The 25252-nt window shown below is 39.2% G+C and overlaps 1 protein-coding gene across 7 annotated transcripts in view; it reads right to left on the reverse strand.

Annotated features, from left to right (window-relative positions):
• Window positions 1–25252, reverse strand: part of Ano4 (anoctamin 4) — a 401446-nt gene that overhangs the window by 185255 nt on the left and 190939 nt on the right. For all 7 annotated transcript variants that reach the window (XM_031349070.1, XM_031349069.1, XM_031349068.1 and 4 more), the window contains one exon: window positions 17990–18184. In XM_031349070.1, coding sequence (XP_031204930.1) covers window positions 17990–18184 — 195 coding nt within the window. The remainder of the gene's footprint in view (window positions 1–17989; window positions 18185–25252) is intronic.

Consider the following 25252-nt stretch of genomic DNA (forward strand, 5'->3'; position numbering starts at 1 on the left):
GCTAGCAAAGATTTTTCTCCCATTCTGTGTGCCACCTATTTGCTCACTTAACAGTTTCTTTCATTGTATAGGAGCTTTGTAAATTCATGAGACTGCATGTATCCAATGTTGGTCATATTTTCTATGCAATCAAACTATTCTGAAAGCCTTTACCTGGGCCTATTAGCTGAAGCATACATCCTACCTTTACTTCTAGCAATTTCAGGGTATGAGGTCTTATGCTGGAGTCTTGATCCACTTAGAGTTGAGTCTTGTGTATGAGAGACCAGGATCTGGTATCCCTCACGTTGAAATCCAGTTTTTTTCAACATCATTTGTCAAGTATGCTGGAGGTTTTTTCAATGTACATTTTTAGCACTTTTCTCAGAAGTCAAGCTACTGTAGGTGCTTGGACTTAGTGGTTCGTCAATACTACCCTAATGATTTATGTGTCTGTTTTTGTTTTTGTTTTGTTGTTTTGTTGTTAGTATCATGCTGCTTTTATTACTATGGATCTGTAGCATAGCTTAAAATCAGGTGTGGTGGTACTTTAGGAGCCTTTACTAAATCTAAATTTTATCAAAGAATTACAGTTTCAAAGTGCCAAAGAACGTCTACTAAAAACCAGTAGCTGCCTTTTCTGCAGTTACAGTCTTCTTACCACAAAATAACACGTTATGAGTTTCTATTGGGTATTTACATATATACATATATATGCATATGTGTATGTACATCTACATATATCCCACTGTTAACTTTTTTCTTTTTGAAATTAGTAAAATATTCATAAAGAATTTTATAATACAGCAAAATCACAAAGATCAAAGTCTGACCATTTATGAGAACATCTGGAGTTTCTATCTTCTTTCAAGTAGCAGATTAATGTATAGCATTTTCATTTATAGTTTTAATTGACTCTCCCCCAACCTCCAGTCCCTCATCTTTGTGTCCTCAATTCTGCTTAAACCCTTCTATACCTGAAAGTCCTCCTTTAATGACATACAATATATTCTGTAATAAGACCTTTACCCCTCTCCCTTGACACTTCTTTTAAATCCTCTCAGAGACTTTCTTCTAGCTTTCACTCATTCTTGCATAAATTGAAAATTACAAAAATTAAAAGCTAAGGTATACATATGAAAGAGAGTATGTGGTGTTTTTCTTTATAGCCTGGGTTACCCCACTTAATATAATATTCTCCAGTACATTGGTTTCCTTTAAGTGCCATAATTTCATTGTTATGTGTAGCTGAGTAAGATTCCATTGTTTATGTCCCCTCTTTTCAGTCCTTTTATCTGCTGATATTCAACTGTGCTGATTTCATTTCCTTGCCATACTAGATAGAGCAACAATAACATGGACAGGCCAGTATCCTTGTGGTAAGCTATTGAGTTCTTTTGGGTATATGCCTAGGAGTGGTATAGCTTGATTATGTGGTAGTTCTATTGTTCATTTTTTTGAGAAACAGCCAAACAAATTTCCATAGTGGCTCCACTAGTTTATAATTCCACCAGTAAATGAGGGTTCGGCTTCCCTCACCCCCCATCAGCATCCCTTGTCCTTTGTTTTCTTGATAAAAGACATTCTGACATTTTTGTTTCACCTTGTCTGTCTTGTTGATACAGTTTATCACTATCTATGCCTGGCTGGCCAGAACTCACTATGTACATCAGGCTGACCTTGAGTTATTATAAACTAGTGGAGCCACTATGGAAATTTGTTTGGCTGCTTCTCAAAACAATGAACAATAGAACTACCACATAATCAAGCTATACCACTCTTAGGCATATACCCAAATGACCTCAAACAATCAATCAGTGGGTAAGTGAATTGAACAGACAATTCTCAAAAAAAAAAACAAAAACAAAAACAAAAACAAAAAAGAGATACAAATGGCCAATACAAAGTGAACATTGAAAGAAAATATTGGATGTCCTTAGCCATCAGGACAATACAAGCTAAAGTAACATTGAAAGTCCATCTCTCCCTTCCTATACCCAGTCAGACTCCTTTTCCTGATTTTAGGACCCTTTTCCTCCTACTGGGTTGTCTTGTCCAGCCTTGATATGAGGAGTTGTGCCTGGTCTTATTGCATCTTGTTAATCTGTGTTTGCTTGATATCACTGGGAGGGGTGTCCTTTTCTAAAGAGAAATTGAGTGAGTCTGGGGGAGAGGAGAAATGGGTACTGAGGGAAGAGGAGAGAGGGGAGACTGCTGTCAGAATATATTATATGAGAGAAGAATTTTTGAAAAGGATATAAAAGAGACAACAAACACTGGCTAGAATATGGAAACTTGGAACCCTACACACCATTGGAAGGGATATGAATTAATACAGTACTATGGAAACTACTACAGACATTTATCAAAACACTAAAAATCAAACTACTACCGTATGATCTACCTGTATGACTTTCTGATAGGTACCCAAAGGAATGCTAGAATGTGGAGAAAGAGAGACACTTGTGTGTCCATGTTTAATGCTACCCTGTTCCTAATGACCTAGCTGTATAACCAGCTTAGCTGCCATCTGTAGATGAATGGATAAAGAAAGTGTAGCATATGCACATAACATGAATCAAATGACGTCACTTATAGGAAAATCGTCGAAACAGGCTAAGTGAAACATTCTGGACTCAGAAAACAAATATCACATTGTTTTCTCTCATATGCAAATTCTAGATTTAAAAATATGCAAAAGATGTAAGAGTAGAAAGAGGGATATTTGGTATAAAAAGGGACACCACTGGGAAGTAAGGGAACAGGGCAAGTGAGAGTAATAAGCAGTGAAGATAATAAAGGTAAATGACAGACCTGAGGTAAGCGATCCTTTCAAAACTGCCATTTTGAACAGTAAGTGCATGCTAATAATAAAAATAAAATAATTTCTTTTCTCATTAAAGTGGAAAGTACTAAAATTTGGTCATGATGTACCTTCTCTACAGTAGAAGATTTACTTTTCTAATTATGTTTAATTTAAGATATAGCTAAAAGCTTTTATGATATAATAGTCCTTAATCAAACAGAAAGAATAGCTTATATTAAAAGTGCAGTAAAGCCTTACAAATCAAATCCTACCTTCTTTGTGCAACACAAATGATAAGGGATATGAAAAGTGAGGAGAGTGGGAACAAATGATATTTTCTGTGGTGATTTCTACCTAAAAAATAATCTGGGATCTGGGCCATTCTCTCATTCTTTCTGCAATCTAAAGATAGAATTGGCAGTTGATGTCAAGTATGTCCAACATAAATCCCCCAGGACATTTTTTTTCCTATAGAATAGGTGAGCTGTTATGTTTCAAAATTTAAACTTAGTATTGAAAATAAGTCCTTACATGGAATGCTTTTTTAATGTAATGTAGAGCAAAGATAACATTTTAATTGGAAAACCTAAGCCCTCAGGGGTGAGTTATGTATCCTTATAACAGTGTCAAGTTGGAGGAGAGCAGCATAGAGAATAGCAAAAAGGAATTTTGACCTTTTACCCAGTCCTTAGATCAGCCAGAGTTCAGGAGAAATCTTAGAAGAAGGAATAAATGAAATGATTTCAAATGTTCTGGAGGCTCCTTGAATCAGAAACTAGACACGTGTGTAGGGATCTGCCACTGGTCCTGTAAGAACCTTCCATCCTCCTGATTCTTCAACTCATTTTAATATCTCACCAAAATTGTTTAGTATGCCACAATCTGGAATGTATTCATAATGGGGGGCATGCCCCAAGTGCTGTAGTAATGCATGCCCAAGCCAAGGTCTTCTATAGTATTAGCATTATGTAACTATAAGTGTGGTGACATCCTAAGTTCATTAGTGTGTCACCCACATTAATCACTATGAAGCCAAAGCTATTCCCTCAAATGATCAACACTGGATAGACCTTACAATCAAAACAAGCTTGGGACATAGTTAGGAACTCTATTTGGCCACTTGGGTATAAATGGAACAAGTCATATGAGGTCTTCAGCCTAATGGGTGACCTTCAAAAACTGTTTTGATCTTTGCCAGCATTAGCAAGCTAGTCATCTCCTAGGTTATAATACATCTTTATAAAAAAAAAAAAAAGGCTATAAGCATCAAGAAATTCTTGTGAGTCGCAAAACAAGTTCTTCTTGGTGTTCTAGAGTCTCCTGAATAGTGAGGTTTGGTGCTAATGGAAGAAGTGAGAAATTTGGAGATTTGGAGAGGTACAGAATAGGAAACATGACTTCTCTCTTGTCTCCCCTGCCATACCTGATCCTGTTACCCCTATTTCCCTCCCCCTCTCCCACCCAGATCCCTCCATCCCTCTCCCTCTTGTGATTAGGAATCCATCTAAGTGGGATTGAAGTATCCATACTTGGGTAGCAGTGAGGGGTCGTAGATGGGGAGAACCTCTAGAAAGTCCCAGACACCAGGAATGTAAGAGGCTCCCAGGACCCAAAGGGGATGACCTTAGCCGACGTGTCCAACAGTGGGGAGATAGAACCTGAGAGACTACTTCCAGTAGATAGATATGTCCCAGTTAAGGGATAAGGCTACCCACTCATCTTAAAACTTTTGGCCCAGAATTGTTTCTGTCTAAAGGAAATGCAGGGGCAAATATGGAGCAGAGACTAAAGGAAAGGCTATCCAGAATCAGTCCCATAAGGAGGCACCAAACCTTGGCACTATTACTGATGCCATGTTGTACTTGCAGACAGGAGCCTGGGATGGCTGTCCTCTGAGAGGCTCTACCAGCATCTGACTGAGATAGATGCAGATACTTACAGCCAACCATTGGACTGAGCTTGGAGACCCCTGTGGAAGTTAGGGGAAGGACTGAAGGAGCTGTAGGGGATTGTACCCCATAGAAAGAACAACAATACCAACTGACCAGATCCCGCAGAGCTCCCAGATACTAAGGCACTAACCAAAGAGCATACATGGGCTAGACCGTGGCCCCTATTGCATATGTAGCAGAGGGTTGCCTTGTCTGGCCTCAGTGGAAGAGGATGTGCTTGGTTCTATGGACAAGGAGGATGCTAGAGGGGTGTGGTGGGGGTGGATGTGTGGGTGGGGGAGTACTCTCTTAGAGTCAAAGGTGAGGGGGAGTCAGGTGGGGCTTATGGAGGAGGGGGACCAGGAAGGGGAGCAACGTTTGAAATGTAACTAAATACAATTAATAAAATACAATTAATAAAAAATAGAAAGCATGAGAATCGCAGCATTACTAGCATGTTGACTCTTCCAGTGTGAAAGACAACTGTTGATATTTAGTAAGGGATAGTGTGGGAGGAACCTGTCACTCACACACCACGCCTCATGAGAGCTAGGACTTGCTACCTTGCAGACCAGCTGCTCAGCTCTTAATTGAGCACCATAAGACTTTTCTATCACATCGCTGCTTACTGTGGTTAAGGGTGTAATGCTTTTAATTCCCATCTCTACTTGATTTACTTGTACGATGCCCAGTTAGGCACTTACATCTCTCCAAACTTAGATGAAGCTGATGGAAGTAGCCTTGAGTAGAAGAAACTATTTCAAATTCCATAAATACGAGTGTGCTCATCTGGTTTTCTCCGTGGCTGCCTTTTCTTAGCCTTTCTTCACTTAGTTTAAATGAACAAAGATTATGTAGAAAATTCTGAGTGTGTCCTATAGGTCATAGTGGAAAATGGAAAATTTGTGAGTAGAAAAGAAAATGCAAATAGAGAAGACTTTGGTGCAAATTTTTAGGAAACATAATTTTCTCTCTTAACAAATGAGAGCCAGAAGCATTGATGCTGGTGCCTATGATTACCAAAGCCCCACAAAGATTATTCCAAGTTCTTTTCTACTTTTTAAACTCACATCATACATCAACAAAATCCACTTATGGAGGAAGAGATTCAGATGAAGGATAATTACTGTTATTACCAACCCACAGCACTAGCTGCTTTGAAAGGCATTATATCTACCTTCCATGCAAAGAGAAATAGAATCAAACCCAAAGTAGCCCAGCATCTTTTCTTCCATATAACTTAAAGCCATGTGGACCTTCTCTCCCACCAAAAGATCTATCAACCAATGAGAAAAATGATCGGATAGTCTTGCCCAAGTTCCAGATCTGTTAAAGTAGATTTCCTTAGGTTCAGAGACAAGACTGACTGCTCAAGAAAATGTCAGTTTTCATAAAAGAGGGGTAAGAAAACACAATTTCACACTCAAATCATTCTCATCTAGGAAAAAATCCTGAAGATGACAGGATAGGAAAAAAGACGCATATACACATAAGAAGTTGAGATGTAAGGCTCCAATTGGGTTTATCAGTGATTACAGTTTCACTTTCAGACAAGTCGTTCTGTTTTCCAAATCACAGCCAAGTGTAAGCCCAACTCTTAGAGCTGCTATGAGAACTCACGGTTGCAGAACGCTTGGAAACAACAGAACATTATCCCAACATGAGGTTGTGTTATCACAATAATTATCATTCTAATGATTAGCCAAGCCTTTACCTTCTCCTTCCTAGATAAAAATCTGCCTTAAAAGGCACTTACTGAATTTGTTTATTTAGGACCAAGTTAATATTTGGAAATTAATCACTGAAATGTAGGAACATGTGAGTATGTTTTATGTCACAGTCAGAGAATGGCAGGAGTCCAGTGTAACATAGAACAAAAGAGATAAGCAACAAAATACAGTGACACTTGTGGGAATAAACAGTGAGATACCATTAAGGAGACTACTTTGTGCTCAACAGAATGTAACTGGTCCCGCCTAACCTCTCCTTGGGTTTCTTATATTGAAAATTGAACTATTTCAGGTTTATGTCTAAAATTGACCTTCCAGAAATGCTTCAACCAAGCTATTTGAATGGGCAAATTGGGTTTCTTGAATTGAAATCTTGTTTTTACCATTTCTTGGTTGTATGTTACCCTTCCTTGTGTCTTAGTTTTCCCAGTGACAGAATAAGGATAAAAGAATGTTGATACGTTGGAAATTAAATAAGATATTAAAAACACATAACAGTTCTTGAGGTAGATGATACATAGATTGATTACTAAATCATAGTTGTGATGGTATTATTATCAAAATGTACATTTAATACTGGTATATTTAGAGTGTGAGGATCAGTCTAGCTCATTGGAAACAAGAAAATCCCAAAGCTTCTCTCCTGTGAAATCAATACATTTCAGTATCAAACACCATCTCCATGTAAAGTGAAATCATTATGAGTAAATGGGAAAATGACTGCCTTAGGTTTTAAAAAGTGAGATAAAAGACAAGAACATAAAATCACTTGGGAAAGTAAATCATTAACAGTAAAGTGTCATTTCACAGACACAAAAGGAGAACAAAGGACATTGTCTGTGACTAATGACACTTCTCTGTAACTATCTGGTGGGCCTAACATATCATGAAGTAGAAGAGATTGTTTAGCAAGCTACTAGCTCTGTTTTGTATGGCAGAGTCCTTAGGCTAAGAAAAGTTGATCTACCCACTCTGCTTTACAGTTCCAGACTCAAAGAACTGAAATCCAATCCATGCTCTTGTTCAATCTGCCCTTTCCTCTTGAATCATACTCCCAAACCCAGAACTGTTTTTAATCTCAGTACTTTGACTAGTGCCTACAAAGGGAAGAAAAATAACATCTATTGATTATTAGTGGCTAAAGGATAAAGTCAAATGAAATTGATTATACAAATGTCACAAAAAAAAGAAAGAAAAAGGAACCATAAAGGTGACAGAGAACAGGTTCTTTCATCAGTACATGATGAGGACTCAGCCTGCAGATTGGCTTACATCTGAGCTAGGATGTCACTTTACAGTAGGGTGATTGCATAAGACATGATTCTAGGATACACGCATCTTCGGGCTTCCATTTTTTTTTTTTTTTTTTGAAAATAGAGACAAAGACCATCCTCATTCACACTGAGTACTTGTATGTGGCATCTTGTTGGGCATTTTATATGAATTGATTTATTTAATTCACACACACACACACACACACACATACACACACACACACACACTCTCACTCACTAAAAGTAGTAGTATACAAAAGCATAAGATGTCCATCCAAACTTAACATGAAAGTAAGCAGTATGGTTTTAAATGCAATCTATGCCACACTCAAGGTACATATCCCAAAGTACTTCTACTGGAGAAAGACTTCAATAAAGGGCATTGTCCAGTACGGGACACTGCATGCTGGGATACTGATTGCTAGAAAATAGTACCAATACTATTGAGGAGGAAAGTAACCACTTTCTGATTGGATTTGGGGGTGGCTATATAGGAAAGAATTTCATTATTGGTACTATAATCCTGGCCAGAAGTCCATGGCTGGGGAAGTCATAGGTCCTAGGGTAGAACATGATAATGTTATTTTGATAACTTCCCGTGCTGTCAAATTGGTTTCTAATTGATTTTTAAGTATTGATTTTTATACCCATTGATGTGGGCTACTTGTTTCCTTGGTCTCAGAAAAGTTTGTGAATGCAGTAAGCAGCAATAAGTAAAGAGTCAGTGTCTAAGAATAAGAGACTGTGTGCTCAGCTCAGCCATAAGAAGGACGTTTATATTATGCCTACCACTGCCAAGGCTCAGGGAGCATTATACCTGACGAGGCAGGAAGAATGTAAGAACAGAAGGGGGAAGATAGCTGTTAGATGCTGTCTTCTGGATACATCATGGCTACCATACTCATGATCTCATAGCAGCTGTGGTTATCTGCATAGGGTCTACAGAAGCTCAAGCCAGCCAGAACTCTGGTGTAGATGAGATAGATGACCTCTCTGCTCCAGCTCTGTCTTAGTTATAGTTTCCATTGCTTCGACAAAAACATTGGGACCATAAAACAAGTTGAGGAGGATAGGGTTTGTACAGCTTACATTTTCAGGTGATTGGAGAAAGTTAGGACAGGAACCCAGGCAAGGCTGGAATCTGGAGGCAGGAGCGGATGCAGAGGGCAGAGAGGGTACTACCCACTGGCTTGCTTCCCATGGCTTGCTCAGCTTGCTTTCTTATAAAACGCAGGACCACCAGACCAGGGATGGCACCACCCACAATGGGCTGCCCCCCCCATCAATGAGTAATTATGAAAATGCCCTATAGGCTTGCCTACAGCCAAATCTTATGGAGGCATTTTCTTATTTGAGTTTCCCTTCTCTCAGATGACTCCAGCTTGTGTCATGTTGATATAAAAGTACCCAGCACACTTGCCCACCCATAAAGAAAGCTGCAGGAAGACTCTCTACCCAACAAAGGGGAAGGTACTTGGACAATTGGATCTTCTTTACAAAATCTTAAATTAAATGACATGATGGGAAAATGGTAAGACATCACCCACTGCAGATAGTCACATAGTTCATTTCTGGATTTATTTTACAAGGCTGAGCCTCTAGTTTTCTATCTGTCCTTCAAATTTAAACTCATTGGCTTGGCTAACAGCTAGTTCTTGTTGTCAATAACAAAGAGCTCCAAAACTCATCCCTTGGACATAACTGTGAGTCAAACAATGTTTTGTACAGTCTGTACTGTTTTAGTTCCGAGGAAGGTATCTCCCAAATAAATACTTGTCAGTATACAGTAGGCACTCTGAAATGTTTGTAATATTAAAGGGAGGATAAGCAAACAAAGTGTTCAGTCTACAGCATAAAAATTCTCCAGAAATCTTTTGCCTTTTCTCTTCACACTACATGACCAGTCTGAGTGAGCTTTTAGGGTCTACTTTAGGAACTAATGTCACTAGCTGTGTAAAGAGCAGGTAGATGACTTAATAGGTCTCACAATGACTAAAATGTCCATGTGCTTCTAAGATGGATGACTCACCAGATAGAATCTCGGTGTGAGAGCTCTTCTGTAATTGCCCAATAGGAGCTATGATACACTCATGCAGGTACACTAAAAATAAAGAGGACCCAACTGAAGTCACATGCCACCTTGCCAGAACAATGTGAGTTTTAAAGATAAGTTTCATATTAAATTTTGCTTAATAGAAAATTTTCAAGTCATTTGGTACTAAGGGATTGGCTTTATTTATATTTTCAAGCGTCCATATATGCAGGCTTGAATGGTTTGCAGCTTCTTAAGATGAACAACAATATGAACTAACTAGTACCCTCAGAGCTCCCAGGGATTAAACCACTAACCAAAGAGTGTATATGGTGGGACTCATGACTCCAGCTACATACGTAGCATAGGATAACTTAGTTGGTCATCAATGGGAAGAAAGGCCCTTGGTCATGTGAAGGTTCTATGCCCCAGTGTAGGGGAATGCCAGGGCCAGGAAATGGGGGAGGGTGGGTTGGTGAGCAGGGGGAGGGAGTTAGGAACAGGATTTTTTTTTTCGGAGGGGAAACTGGGAAAGGAGATATCATCCAAAAGGTAAATAAAGAAAATATCTAATAAAAAAAAAGTAAAAAGAACTTATGATCAAATATTCGATGGATTTAGTAGTGTATTTTTATAAGACAGAAACTTGAGAGTTGTTAAATTACACCTAGTTGATATACTTTAAAGAAATATCTCAATAAATGCCTTTAATTATTATTATGCTAATGTCAACACAGGTTATCAACTAGAGGGAAAAATGGTGATTCTACTTAGCTTGGGTTAAACTATAGTGGAATATTCTATTCAACTTTATGTACTGTATTTCTCAAAGAGACAATAATGAAATAAAATTTTTCTATAGGAATAGTGGATAGATGGCAAAGAACAGCAATGTCAATCTTTAAATAAGCCATGCCAAAACTAGGAAATATTTCAGTTGAAAAATAGGTCAAGGTGAGTGTTTAAATAGCTAAAAGATCCTGTGAAAGTAAAATCAGATTTAGTCTGTAGAACTTTAGATTGAAAACCTATATTTGGCAGGTAAAATATAATTTAACAAAGAACAATTAATCATTTATTTAAAATGTACTAAAAAATAAGGCATAGGCTTGAGAGGAATGGTGGATATGAAAAACAAACTGAGTTATCCTTGGTAGCAGGATCATAAATCCTAAAACAAGTGAGTCTGTAGGAGGGCTTCTGATCACTATGAGACAGGGGAGTTAATGACCCCTATTCTGACTAGTTGGACCTTGAAAGACTTCTTAAAGAGAGACACAAATGATTTTGATATAGGAAAGTGTAGCACAGAGCTTTATTGGGTTAAGGTGTCTTCTAAAGGAGTCCAAGAGATGTCACAATAAAGCCCAACCGAGGAACTTTATAAAACTTCGTTAAAGTAAAGCTGAGAGGAGATTTGTTAAAGGAAGTATATCCAGAAAGCTGAGAATATAGAGGACCTGGAAATTAATGTCCAAGGTGGCATTTCCTTCCAGCCCAGCAATTCTCAACCTTCTTAACACTGTGATCCTTTATGAGAGTTCTTTATGTTATAGTGACCTCACAACCATAAAACCATGATTTTTGCTGCTACTTCATAACTGAAATTTTGCTATTGTTATGAATCTTAGTACAGATATCTGAGATGCAAGAATATCTGATAAGCAGCACCTGCCTGTGAAAGAGTTCTTTGACCCACCCCCAAGGGGCTCACAACCCACAGGTTGAGAAACATTCTTCTAGACGGTCATGAGAAATTTCAAGAAGACAAGAGGAGGACTGACATGGACCCTCTTCAAAGCAAGACTCCTCGGTGGGAAGTTAAACGAAGCCATTGCAGTTTATATCACAATATCCAAATCCTTCTATTGGGCCTTTCAGAATTCTGTTGATTATCAGTAAGTCAACCAGTTTCTTCTTGGAGGGCTCTGTCCATCTGGCTCTCATTGAAACCCAGATATTCCTAGAGGATAGAGCTTCCCTCTGGGAGCTTGACAAATGGGAAGGAATGAACAGTGGGAGGTTGGCGAGGTCAGTTCACATTCACATGGCTCTCTTACATGGTGGCACTTCTGTCCCACAGCTCTGGAAATAAAAGAGCAGGACAGGGAGCATGTGCCTTCCTGGAGTCTCAAACACACCTTCACACTTCTTTCATTCCCTTCTCCCCAGATCCCTGATCTTTTAATCTCCTGTCATTATATTGAATCTTCTTCCATCTCTCTGTTACCTGAGACTTTTCATGTTGTATTTACTTATTGCTTCAGAGTGTTAGCATGGATTTTCACACTCTCTGAAACTTCTCAACTTTCAACTAATTCAATGTAAAGTCAGTCCTCTGAGTGCACAGAAGTCTGGTTCTAGACTTTCTCGTGATACCCAACCCTGTAGATACTCAATTCCTTACATAAAATGTACTGAATCTATATCTAGACTCTTCCTGTATGCTTGAAATGATCTTGGGATTATTTATAATGCCTAACACAATGTAAACAATATGTAGTTGTCATGCTGAGTTGCATATGTGGTAGTCCACCAGAAGATTTGTACATACTCAGTATAGACATAGTTTTTTCCAAATATTTTAAATCCACCATTGGTTAACTTTATAGATACAGAACTCGGACTACAGGAGGCCAAGTTAATATGGGCAGATGTACAGTATAGACTGTAGGATTCTTGTGAGTTTCTTTCTTTCTTTGCCTCTTTGTTCCTTTCTTTCTTTCTTCCTTCCTTCCTCCTTCCTTTCTCTTTTTTCTTTCTTTGTATTTTTTTTTCAGACAGAGTTTCTCTGTGTAGCTCTGGTTGCCCAAGGATTTGCTCTGTAGACTAGGCTGGCCTCAAATTCAGAGATCAGACTGCCTCTGCCTCCTGAGTGCTGGTCCTTGTGAATTCTTCAATGATTTTATCCTTTGATCTATTACACCCTCTCTTCTTCATGCTCTGGTATAAGTCTTGCTGTTAGCAGTAATAGTACCACACTCTGCAGTATTCTGCCATGTATCCCAGCCTCAGACAACCCTCTTTTAGTATTCTAAATCTTCTTCCTTAAACTTGCCTGCCCCTTCTGAGAACTCTGAACAATAGATCCTACTAACTGCTCACCATTGTTACTCCCTGGATATCTTTAGTCATCTTTTTACCAAGGTCAACTCATTATACTCATCTCTTCCATGTATTGTCAGTGTCTTTAGTCTCTTTCCTACTGCCTTGGCAAAATCATAATCCTGGTCAAAGGACTCTCACCTAACTCTATCTACCTATTCACATAGTTCTATAAGGTTAAAGAGAACTACAGTCATGATATTTAGTCCTTCGTTACATGGCTATGAGTGTTACTGCCCTGCATTGTAGGTACCAACCATATTCCCCCTGTTTGGAAAGTTACCTTTCTCATTCCTCAGTTCTATTATCATTCTCAGTTATGATCTTGCTTCTTTACAGCAATGATAAAATTGATGTAGTAGAAACAGAACTTCACACCAGATAAACTCCAAATCCTCCCTTCCCTCCCATTGCCTGTCATCATAGATGACTCATTGTACAGAGCCTCCATCTCTGACTCCTATAGTACAAAGTCTCCCTTCTTTTGATGATCGTCTGCTCTAGATGTGGGCTTTGGGAAAGAAACTCTTTCTCTTGCCTCATTTCTCTGATCATTTCCCAAGTTCCTTAAATTCTTTCATCCCAACAGTTCTCAAAAGTCTATTTTCACAGCATCTAATTTGTATCCTCTCATTCTCTTTTAAACTTCTGCTGGGGTTTCATCACCAAATCTGCTCTTATCAAAATCCTCATTGATGTCTCCTAAAAAATCAATGCCAATTCTCAGTCCTTATGTTGATTGACTTCCAACATTTTACTAAGGTAATCACTCTTCTCTTCTTGATAATTAATTTCAAATTATTTTCCCCTATCATCGTCATCCATTCTTTCCCAGCCTTCCTTGTGGATGATTTATGTCCCTGAATGCTGATCTATAATGCTCAGTTCTTAGCTCCTGAAACTCTCCCTGCCCCTTTCACCTATATTATCCCTCAGTATCCACAGAAGACTGGTTCTAAGAACTATGCCCAATTCAATTACATGAATGGATATAGTGCTTACACATAATTCATTGTCTTGTATGCTTTAAATCAATTTTATGTTACTTTTAATACCTAATACAATGGGAATGTCATATGGATAGTTGTTATGCTGTATCGTTGAGGGAATTATGATGATGAGAATGTGTTTAGGACAGGTTTTTATACCTACATAATAATTTTGATCTATGTTTGGTTAAAACCCAAGACTGTAAAATGAGATAATCAAATGGAGGGTGGCAAAAGAGGGATGAGTGAAGCAAGACAAGAAAAGACAGCTAAAACTAAGGGGCATTTGAAGGGGTAGTATGGGAACCTAATACAGTAGGAACTTCCTAAAATGCAAATATATAGGAAGGTAAACTAAATGAAATCATCAAATAATAGGGAAGACAGAACCCCAACTGGATATCTTTTGTTATCAAATGAAGCATCCAGTACCAGACTTGGTTACATCTACTTAAGCTTTTAGCCAAAACTGCCAAAATAACCCAGGCTGTTACCAAGACTATAGGTTGTTCTTCACAAACAGATAGCCCCACGTCTGAAGACAAATCCTACACCACTCAGTGAACTTGGATATGTCAAGCTGGTGCCTACATAGAGCCTTCACCTCTATGTTCTAGTGCTCTTGGATCATGAAGGTACTTTACATACTATTCAAGAGAAAAACAAAAAGACCAAGCCAGCCACAAATGCTTTATTCACATGTTGTTCTACAAGCAAGGTGTGCCAGGGCAATAGTGGCACAAAGTTAATGGAAGTAACCAACCAATGTCTGATTTGACTTAAGGCCCACTCCCCAAGATGAAACCCATACCTAACATTGCTTAGGTGACCAAAAACCTTAAGACTAGATAGCCTAGGGAATTAGGGTAAAACCAAATACTACTGGTCTAATGAAAAAACAGGAAAGACAAATGGAGTGATCAAATGACTCCTAATGATATTCTGCTATATTCATAGATCAGCGCTTTGTTCAGCTATCATTAGAAAAGCCTCCTTCTGCAGCTAATGGGAACAAATGCAGACACTCAAAGCTGGACACTACACAGAGAGTGAGAGATTTGGAACACTCAACCCTAAATGGAATGTCTCCATTAAATCCTGCCCTTCAGAGCTCAGGGAACCCCATGGAAGATGATGCAAAAAGAGTTTAAGAGCCAGTGGGGATGGAGGACACCAAAAAAACAAGGCCCTCTAAATCAACATGAGCAAAGCTCATATGAACTCACAAAGATTGAGGTAACATGCACAGGATATGCCTGGCTCTGCACTAGGTCCTTAGTATACATAGTATGGCTTCTAGTTTAGTGTTTTTTATGGGACTCCTGGGTGTGCAAATGAGTGAATCTCTGATTTTTGTGCCTTCTCTTGGGTTCTTTTCCTTCTGTTGGATTGTTTGGTCCAATGCTGTTTTATTTTTGTTGTTGTTCTTTATATTTTTTAAATAAATGACTGACTGAATGAATGAATGAAATACCTAGCCATTTATACTTCCTCAGGGAGGGAAAGTCAGGATTTTTTTTTTTTTTTTTAGTGGAATGACAGTGGATTTATCAGCCATTCCAGGGTAGCCTCATGTTCAGGAGTTGTTAAGCAAAATGTCATAGACTCCATAATGTGTGTGTGTGTGTGTGTGTGTGTGTGTGTGAGAGAGAGAGAGAGAGAGAGAGAGAGAGAGAGAGAGACTGAGACAGAGACAGAGACAGAGACAGAGAAAGAAAGAGAGAGAGGTTACAGGGTTACAGTTTGGTGCTTTCTTTTCTTTATTTTATTTATTTTGGGGGAGTGTGATTTTAATTTGTTTTCTTTGTATGGTGGGATTTTATTGTTTTATTAGATTTTTGTTTGGTTTTACAAAAAAGCCTTAAAGTTGTATGGGTGGAGAAAAGAAGGACTTGGGGGAGGGAAAGAATATGATCAAATATGTTTAAATTTAAAATTGTTAAAACAGGTTAAATAATTTTATATGGTAAGTAAAATAATATATTTATATTAACGTTTTATAATAATTATAGTATTTTATTGTTCATTATTATATAAGTATTTAAATAGTTTTCATTTATTATTTTATTAATTATATTTTTATATAAAATATAAATAAAGTTATAAATAAACATATAAATGTAATAAATAAAATAATTTTAAATAATCAACAAGAAAAACAGAACAAAACAAACAAATGAAAAACCAAGAGTGTGGAGCTTGTTGATTTAGATGGCCAGTTGTATTTCCTTCTTGTTCATCTCTTTCTATGTGCTGTTTTTAAATTCAACATTTATACTAGCAAATATAAATTTTAAATCTCATTCCCAGATTAAACTCCAGAGATATTTCTTTTACCATCTAAAAGCTCTCACTAGTTCTAATGCTATCTCATCTATAGTCAAAACCCAATACCATCCTCATCCTTTTCCTTAGGCAGAGGAAATCTGACATCTCCCCCATTTCAGTTGATGCTCTGCTATTGTACTCTAGCCCAAATCTTCAGAGTCCTTGTCAGTTCTGGGTTCTTTCTTATTGTACATCATATCCATTGGGAAAATCTCTTGACTCACTTGAGCACACAACAGAAATTCCTTCTTGAAGCTACTGTCATCATTCTCATGAGTATGTCAGGAAAGGTGACTCCTGTGATCAGAAACTGAGGTGTTCTTTCTTGCTTTATAACAAAGGACACAGTGTAAGAGCAGTCAAGAGGAAAGGGAAGGTACTAAAGATTGAGAAGCTAGGACCATGTGAAACATATCTAGGCTGTCATAGAGGCCTTAGGATTCATGGCTGAGGAATGTGTGTGGCCCAGGGCAGTCTGGAGCATCAGAAGAGTGGGTCAGGCATCTACTACACTGTGATAAAGGGAGGTTAGTCACAAAGAAAAGCCACAAAGAAAGGAGGGGCTGGAAATAGAATGGGATTAGCTAAAGAATGTCTAGAAACTGTGAAATCAGAGCCGTAGAGGTGCAGTTTTTTCCCCCAAACGGAAGGAAAAGGTGTCAAAAGGATAGAAAGGATACATTGTCAAATGGAGCTGATGAAACATGAAGAAGCATGAGCATTGGCCTACACTGGGGAGAATGGCTAGCAGTGTATGAGAGATAAAGAGAGGAGGAGAGGATGTGTCCTTTTCTGAGTACTGCTCAAGAGAGGAGAGGTGGTCAAGGCTAAAGGACATAGGCACACTGTCAAAGACAGTGGGATGATCCTCGAGCTCTGCAAATGGGACAAGAAGAAGGAGGAGGGGCAGAATGAGAAGAAGACAGAAGACAGAAGGCAAGGAGTTTCTTTCATTCATGCTCAGACATGAGGCTTTCTTAGAAAGGTTAAGAAACAAGGCCCCTGGTTCAGAGGGCAAGGGTGTTGTGACTTGACAACAATGGGGGCTTGGCTTCCCTGAAGGCTGGCTACCATCTATAGGACAATACAGAAAAGAACCAGAATTTGGTGAAGCTTATTCTAAGTGACTTCTGAATCATCTTCCAACTTAGTGTTTCTATAGAGTCACCCGACCAGAACGTTGTCCTGTTCACTGGTATTTCCAGAACAATGTCTAGTATACAGCAAGAACTCAAAACATAGATGTTGAGTTAGCGCATGAATGAATACTTAAATGAATCTCTATCCAAACAAGCACATAAAACTTTTTAGTTGAAGTCACAGGTTTTAATGTAGAATCAGTTTAACAAATTTAGGAGATCACAAATACTTTATAAAAGCCTTGAAATTTAATAGAATGCTTCACTTGGGATGATGCAAGCCAATCCAGATAACTCACATTCAGAGTGGATATTTTGTAACAAAATATTCCCTGAGTTCTCTTGGAGCAACTTATCAGGAAAATGGCTAACTCTGTTCAATTGTCCAAGATGGTTTTCTGAACTGAGTAAGTGTTTATCATTCTGGTTTATGTTTAAATTTTTACCAGCATAGGTGGAATGTGTCCTTAACCTTCTCTGTCATGTTCACACCCTCCCAGATGCCTCTGCTTACTGGTCCTGGCTACATTTGCCACTGATTAAAGAGAAGAGAAAGAGAATAAGACTTCTTTTTAAAAACATAAGTTAACTGGAGGCGTAGCTGTATCTGCAGGACAATGTAGGTACATGAGGTTGCTGATGAAATGGGTCCCTGTTGAACCTGCCCAATCGTTACCTGCATGGAAAACTTTATTTTTTCCATTAGTGATTCCAGAAGAGCTGGCCTCCATTTTTATTGACCGTCTGCCTGGTGGGAGTGAGGAATGCCTGACCACAGGCAGGCGACGACGTGACCCTGGGCGGCTTGCCACACTTCGCCGTTGATGGATTTGCAAGTGCTTTTCAGCCCCATGAATAGATAAACTTAAACCTGCAATGAAAAAAAAATGCACTGTTAACTGAAGAGGTCAGCTTGAGAATGGCTCAAACACAAATTTATATCCTGGCATGGACTCCAAAGAACACCAGTGACTATTCCTAAGGTTTGTGGGTCACATTAGAGTTGTAATTTTTCACATTACTTTCTGGGCAGTGATTCATCCAGAAGGGAGCATCCTTAGTTATCCTAACAAGAATCCTACAAATGAGAATTATATAGTCATATATTAAACGTAACTAGATTCTTTCCAAACTCCTGAGAACATATGTATGTTTCTCATGGAGCTTTGGGTTTTAGAAACTGTTGTTGAGTATCTGGAGTGTCGGTAACAATTAAAGAACAGTTTTCATGGGACTCACAGAGAGGCCAGAATTGGTGATTGAATGGCCTGAAAAATCAAGAATTCCAGTTCCAAAACTAGTTTTTAAAAACACTCATTGGTCACCAGTGGGGGTTGCTAAAATATTGCTATCTTTCAGAAAACTGTAAAAGAGAAGGAAAGCAAACACTTATCCTGTCTTCCCAATGCTAGCACATTTCAAGGTATTCAAATAATTGATAAAAGGAAGTTCTTCAAGAGAGAGCAACCAAATAGTCATGCAGCACAGTTTTGTGTTTCTATGGCATTAAGTGCCTCATCCTGGTGATACTGGCCAAACAATCTATGGATTAAACTTGTCTAATCCACAAAGGGAGGATTACCTCCCACTTGTGCCCATCCACTGGTAGGTAGGGGTTCTCCTGAGAGCTCACAAGCATCTGCTCTAGGCTTCTATGCCTATAGCTCCTTATAAATGGCTTAGCATGAGTTTGTGCCCAAGATCTGGTTTCTAAACCCATGATACTGTGAGTCAGAGTATTGGTACTTGAAGTATCACTCAAGTTAGGACTGCCATGCTAGCTGGACCCTTGAGAGATAGCCTGGCAGGTTTTCTGTGTCAATGATTACTGTGCTGAGACAGATACGTGTGAACCTTCTTAACCTTATGTCTGGCTCTATGGCTATAACTGGCATACTGGTATCAATCTATTATTCTCCGTCTCCACTATCTTCTATCATATCTTCTTGGCTCCAAGAAGATATTTTCAGAGAGTGCATCCTGAGTGTCTCTAGACCCAGAAGACTCCAGAAGAATCCAGACCAATTTGTAGATGACAGAGGAGGCAATGGGAGAGAGATATTTTTCAGTCAACATTAGATAGTGTATGCAGGTTCAGGTTGAAAATATTAGACAAACCACTCTCTACTTATTTTACTTTTTATGGCAGCTGTTGGTTTAAAGGAAACAGGATTGTGGCTCAATATGGTACTCCTAGGTGTTACACAAGACCCCTTGAAAAAGCATAGAGTGACATAAATGGGAATAAAAATTGCAATGTGGAAATAAGTGGCATAGGTACTTGAAACTGTTGAATCCAGTGCTTTAAAAATATAATAACTTAGATCGTGGGGAGACTGTTAAAAATAAATGCTCTCTGAGTAGTTTCAATAGAGCATAGTTCTGAGGAAGGGAAATGTGTCATGGTGGAATTCTGGAAGAGTTCCCAATGCTGAAACAAACCCATAACAATCCTCCTCCAAACTAGGAATCCTCAGAGGTAGACAACAAGGGATTGGCACATGAAATCTCTCTTTGTACACGGGCCAATGGTGAAAGAGAGATGCAAGTAAACATCTAGTTCAAGAAGAACAAATGTAATACAAACATTTGAAAATGCTGATGAGTGTAAAAGGTCATGATGTCATATCTTTAGAGATGAATGAATCATCACCTAATAAATTACATCATCTAATTGGTTCCTAATTACTTTAGAAAAAAAGACAATGTGGACTAACAACTAAATATCAGGCATGTTTCTAGACATTGATTATCATCCCATTAATGTTTTACCACAAATGGAAAACACACACATATATACACATACATTCACACATACACACACATAGGCACATACACACACATACATACATACACACACACACGTGACACACATGTAGTGGGGGAGGTGTTGATTCCATAATTGCTTCTTGATTGTATCAATAAAGGAGGCAGAAGTCAATTGCTGGTCAAAGGGAAAAAAGTAGATCTTCTGGTCCCAGGAGGAAGAGAAGGGATGCAGGACAAAGGTGCAGACCAGGCTTTGGAGCAAGAAGGAGACTGTAGACATGTAGGTCTTGGGAACCCTAGAGTTTGCAGTCTCCACCATGAGCAGGGGCCAAGGAGGATGGAAGGAACTAATTAAGATTAGGGCAGGAAATTCTTTGCCCAGCATTGAGTTATCTGGCTAGTTTTAAAATAATAAAACTGTCTAGTGTTTTCCATCCATGGCACTAAGGTAGACAGGAGGAAAAATAGGGCAGCTGGTGCAATTATTGGAGGTTCAGTGAAGCTAGCAGTGACAGGCTGGGGGAGTGATCACAGTTCTTAGGGAAAAATAGCCAACTGGCCATTCATTGATCTTGGAGCTTAGCTGAGAGCATGGCCTCAGGCAAAGGAACAAGTGTTTTTAAAATTACACACAGCATGCAAACCTACATATACACACAGAAAGGCACAAACACACATGCACAATACACACATCCATACATCCACTCCCCACCTCCCTACACATACACACACACACACACACACACACACACACACACACACACGAAACCATATTTTACAGATAGGAAATCTGAGACTCAAAAAGTTACTTGTCCAAGGTCACACAGAGAGTGTGGTTCTGTTCTTTTCAATTGTGCCATGTAAAAGGACAAACTGAAGACCAGTAAAAAGACTGAAGTGTGCAGTGGTCCTAAGAACTTAAAGGTCTATTTGAGTAGAGACCAAAACAACGATAACAACCCCGTAAAATTCTAATTCTGATCTCCATTTGAGCCTAAGTCTTCTAGAGTTCTCTGCTGATTTTCTTCCCTTTGTCCATGCCACTATCATGCTAAAATGGCCTCCTTGTTGTTGACTACAATCAAATACCTTCATGGTGAGAACCAGCTGGTCCTGTCCCTTCCCCTTGAAGACTCTGAATTCCCCTCTTCGCACCAGTAGCACTATAGTCTTTAATATGTCATGGAACCCTTTATCACACAACACCTGTAGGCTCTGGTTCAAATTCTGGACCACCAACAGCTCATTTCTCCAAGTACATCACATCTCCACTAGTAAAAAGCCTGTTCATCACTTGTTTGATTCTTTCCTTGGATATGAGCAAAGTACTTTCCATATACTAGATGAAGGATGATGGTTCCCTCCTTCCAGCCCATTCTCCTCTGTATGTTGCTCTCTACATGATACATCACTCCTTGGTCCCAGGTGACATACAGAATCAAGAACTAATCATTGGAATGACTAATTTCTGACTAAGCACTTTCTGTTTCATTATACCATCACAACCCTTCCTATGCTACTGTGGCCTACAACTTGGTTGTGTACCTCAGCTTCAACATAAACCTTCCTTTTCCTATCAAATAGAAGATAAGGTCTAAACTATGAAATCTTTCTATTCTCTCTCCTGCCTTTCAAATACAAAATTGTTTTTTTTATAAAAATACTTTTTCTACATCAGAGCTATCATTTAGCTTGATAAAGGACCCAAAGCCAGAACTTCTAGAAACATCTTAGAGTTGAATTGAATGGAAATACAGCAGGAGTTTAAATACGGGTGCTGGAGTCAGGATTTCTGGGCTCACATCCTAGTCATACTTACCTCGAGAAGTGATTTGGTAGCTTTGGTTTGGTTTTTGTTGTTGTTTGTTTAAACTTATTTTCTCAGCCAAGAAGTAGGGCTCAGCATAAGGTTGCTATGAGACCAAGTCAATGCCTAGAAAATGTTACAGTAGTGTCAGACACACAGTAGGTTCTCAGTTTTGGCTAGCCATCTCCATTTGTCTTTCCAATGGTTTCTACCTAATATTAGTTCTGGTTTCTCGGCTCTAGCATCTTGCTTCTGCTCATCTGTTTTTAAATTCTTGCTTTGATTTATGTGACACTTAAACTTTTTTTTGCTGCCTCTTACTTTTAAATCTTCATCTCTATTCTATTCCCAAAGGTAGGAGTACTCAGTTTCTAAAGTGCTGCAGCCAATTACACAATACCAGCAATCTAAAATAATAGCTGCTTAATGTCTCACAGTCCTAGAAGCCTTAAGTCTGAAATCAAGGTGTTGGCAGGGGCATATTTGGTCTCAAAGCTTTGGAGGAGAATAGATTTCCTACCTTCTTCAGCTTTTCATTGTGCTGGTAATACAATCATCCTAGCCCTGTGGCTGTATCTCGCCAGTTTCTCATCTCTGTAGCCACATAGCCTTCTATAGTTGTCTAGTTTACCTCCTCTTAGAAGAAATTTGTAATAATGCTTAAATGATGTTCATAATATCCCATCTTAAAACCTGTACCATAATTCCATATGCAAAGATTATTTCCAAAGAATAGTTACAAATCCAAGAATGTTGATTCAAGCATGTATTTATTAGCCTACTGTATTGGTCACGTCCCATGGTCTGCATTTAGGGTTCTCATCTCCCTATATCCTTGGGAATGTTTGAGGTGCCCAGCTGACCTGATGTACCCTGTGTCTCTGTACCTCTGTGTGTACAGATCCCATAATCCCCCTGCTTTGCTCTGGCTCCTGACCTTCAAGTTTCCATTTCCTCTTTGATCTGGATATAAAATGGCTACTGATAATTTTTGAGTTAATCTTGTACCCTGCCATATTATAGAAAGTGTTTATCAGCTGTAACAGTTCTCTGGTAGAATTGTTGGGGTCTCTTATGTATATTATCATAGCATCTGAACATAATGATGCTTTGACTTCTTCCTTTCCAGTTTGATTCCCCTTGATCTCTTTCAGTTGTCTTATTGCTCCAGCTTGAACTTCAAGAGCTAGACTATGGAGAGAGTGGACAGCCTTGTCTTGTTTCTGACTTGCTTTGAGTTTCTCTCCATTTAACTTGATGTTGACTATAGGCTAACTATAATTGCCTTTATTATGTTTAGGTATGTCTCTTGTATACATAATCTCTCCAAGAGTTATCATGAAGGATGTTGGAGTTTATCAAAGTTTTTGCTTTTCCTTCTTTTTTGGTTTGGTTTGGTTTTGGCTTTTAACACTTTTTTCTTTTAGTTTGTTTCCATGATGCATTATATTCTACATCTCTGGGATCAAGGATACTTGATCATAGTGGATGATCTTTTTGATGTGTTCTTAGAATTTGTGTATTGGTATTTTATTGAATATTTTTACATCAATGTTTATAAGAGGAATGGGTCTCTAATTCTTGCTCTTGGTTGAATCTTTGTGTAGTTTGGGTATCAGGATGATTGTAGCCTCATAAAATGAATTTGGCGATACTTCTTCTGTTTCTATTTTATGGGATAATTTGAGGAGTATTGGTATTAGTTCTTCCTTGGAAGTATGGTAGAATTCTGCTCTAAAACTGTCTGGCCTTGTGTTTTCCTTGGTTGGGAGACTTTTAATGACTACTTCTATTTCCATAGGGGTTATACATCTATTAAGCTGTCTATCTGAACTTGATTTAACTTTTATAAGTGGTATCTATTCAATTACTGAGAACTCCTGTGCAGCTACAAAGACACAGTGAGTATTTTATATATTGATTTAAAGGGGTGAGGGCTCAGATTTTCTTTGAGGTCTCCATATCCTTTCATTAGTTAAAAAGACTAAACTGTATGGTTTTTTTCCCTCTCCATAAAATCAAATTCTTAAGTGATCGCTCCTTCTGGACCCTCTCCAGGGGGCATTATTCCTGGCTGTGCTTTGGGTGGGAGGATGTCTGAGAGAATGATTTGCTTGCATCTAAATGTCAATCCAGTGATTCAGAAAAGTCATGTGCCATAGGAACATCTGTAGCTCTGTCAATGTTTTACAACTTGCAGCAGTAGCAACTGTGTGTCATATCACCTTCTGTGTCCTTAACTAGGTTTTATTATTCAAGACACAGAAGAGGCTCTCTGACACACCCAGGATCAAAGGTGAGCAGGACCCAACATCTGTCCCAATACTGGGAGTAACTGGGACCAGTGGGACCAAGCACACAGGAACTCCGCCAGCCTAGTGACTTGGGTTCCTTCTGGTCTGTCTGGGCTGGGGTCCAGAGCAGACCTTGGGAGCAAGCTCCGCAGCCAGTCCCACAACACCCAGAGGAAGCTCCACTCCCAGGCGCTCTGACACACACAGGATCAGAGGTGAGCAGGAACCAACATCTGTCCCAACACTGGGAGTAACTGGGACCAGCAGGACCAGGCACACAGGAACTCTGCCAGCCCAGTGACTTGGGTTCCTTCTGGTCTATCTGTGCTGGTGTCCAGAGCAGACCTTGGGCCCAGGCTCTGCAGCCAGTCCCACAAAACCCAGAGGAAGCTCCACTCCCAGGCGCTCCGACACACCCAGGATCAGAGGTGAGTAGGAGCCAACATCTGTCCCAATACTGGGAGTAACTGGGACCAGCAGGACCAGGCACATAGGAATTCTGCCAGCCCAGTGACTTGGGTTCCTTCCGATCTGTCTGTGCTGGGGTCCAGAGCAGTCCTTGGGCTCAGGATCCACAGCCACTCCCACAACACCCAAAGGAAGCTGCTGTACTCCCAGGTGCTCTAACAAGCCCAGGATCACAGGATTGCAGAATCACAGGATCACAGAGACAGCTTGACTCTGAGGAGTTCTGACACAACCAGGATCACAGGAAGGACAGGCTCCAATCAGATTTAGCAAGGACAGGTAGCACTAGAGCTAACCAGATGGCAGGGGGCAAGCGTAAGAAAATAAACAACACAAACCAAGGTCACTTGACATCATCAGAACCCAATTCTCCCACCATAGCAATTCCTGGACACACCCTCACACCAGAAACGCAAGATTCAGAACTAAAATCACTTATTATGATGATGATACAGGACCTTAAGAAAGACATAAATAGCACCCTCAAAGAATACAGGAGAACACAGGTAAAGAGCTAGAAGCTTTTAAAGAGGAAACAAAAATCCCTTAAAGAACTACAGAAAAACACAATCAAACAGGTGAAGGAAATGAGCAAAACCAT

Source organism: Mastomys coucha, unplaced genomic scaffold (assembly GCF_008632895.1).
Source record: "Mastomys coucha isolate ucsf_1 unplaced genomic scaffold, UCSF_Mcou_1 pScaffold4, whole genome shotgun sequence".
NCBI classification, from domain to species: Eukaryota; Metazoa; Chordata; class Mammalia; order Rodentia; family Muridae; genus Mastomys; species Mastomys coucha.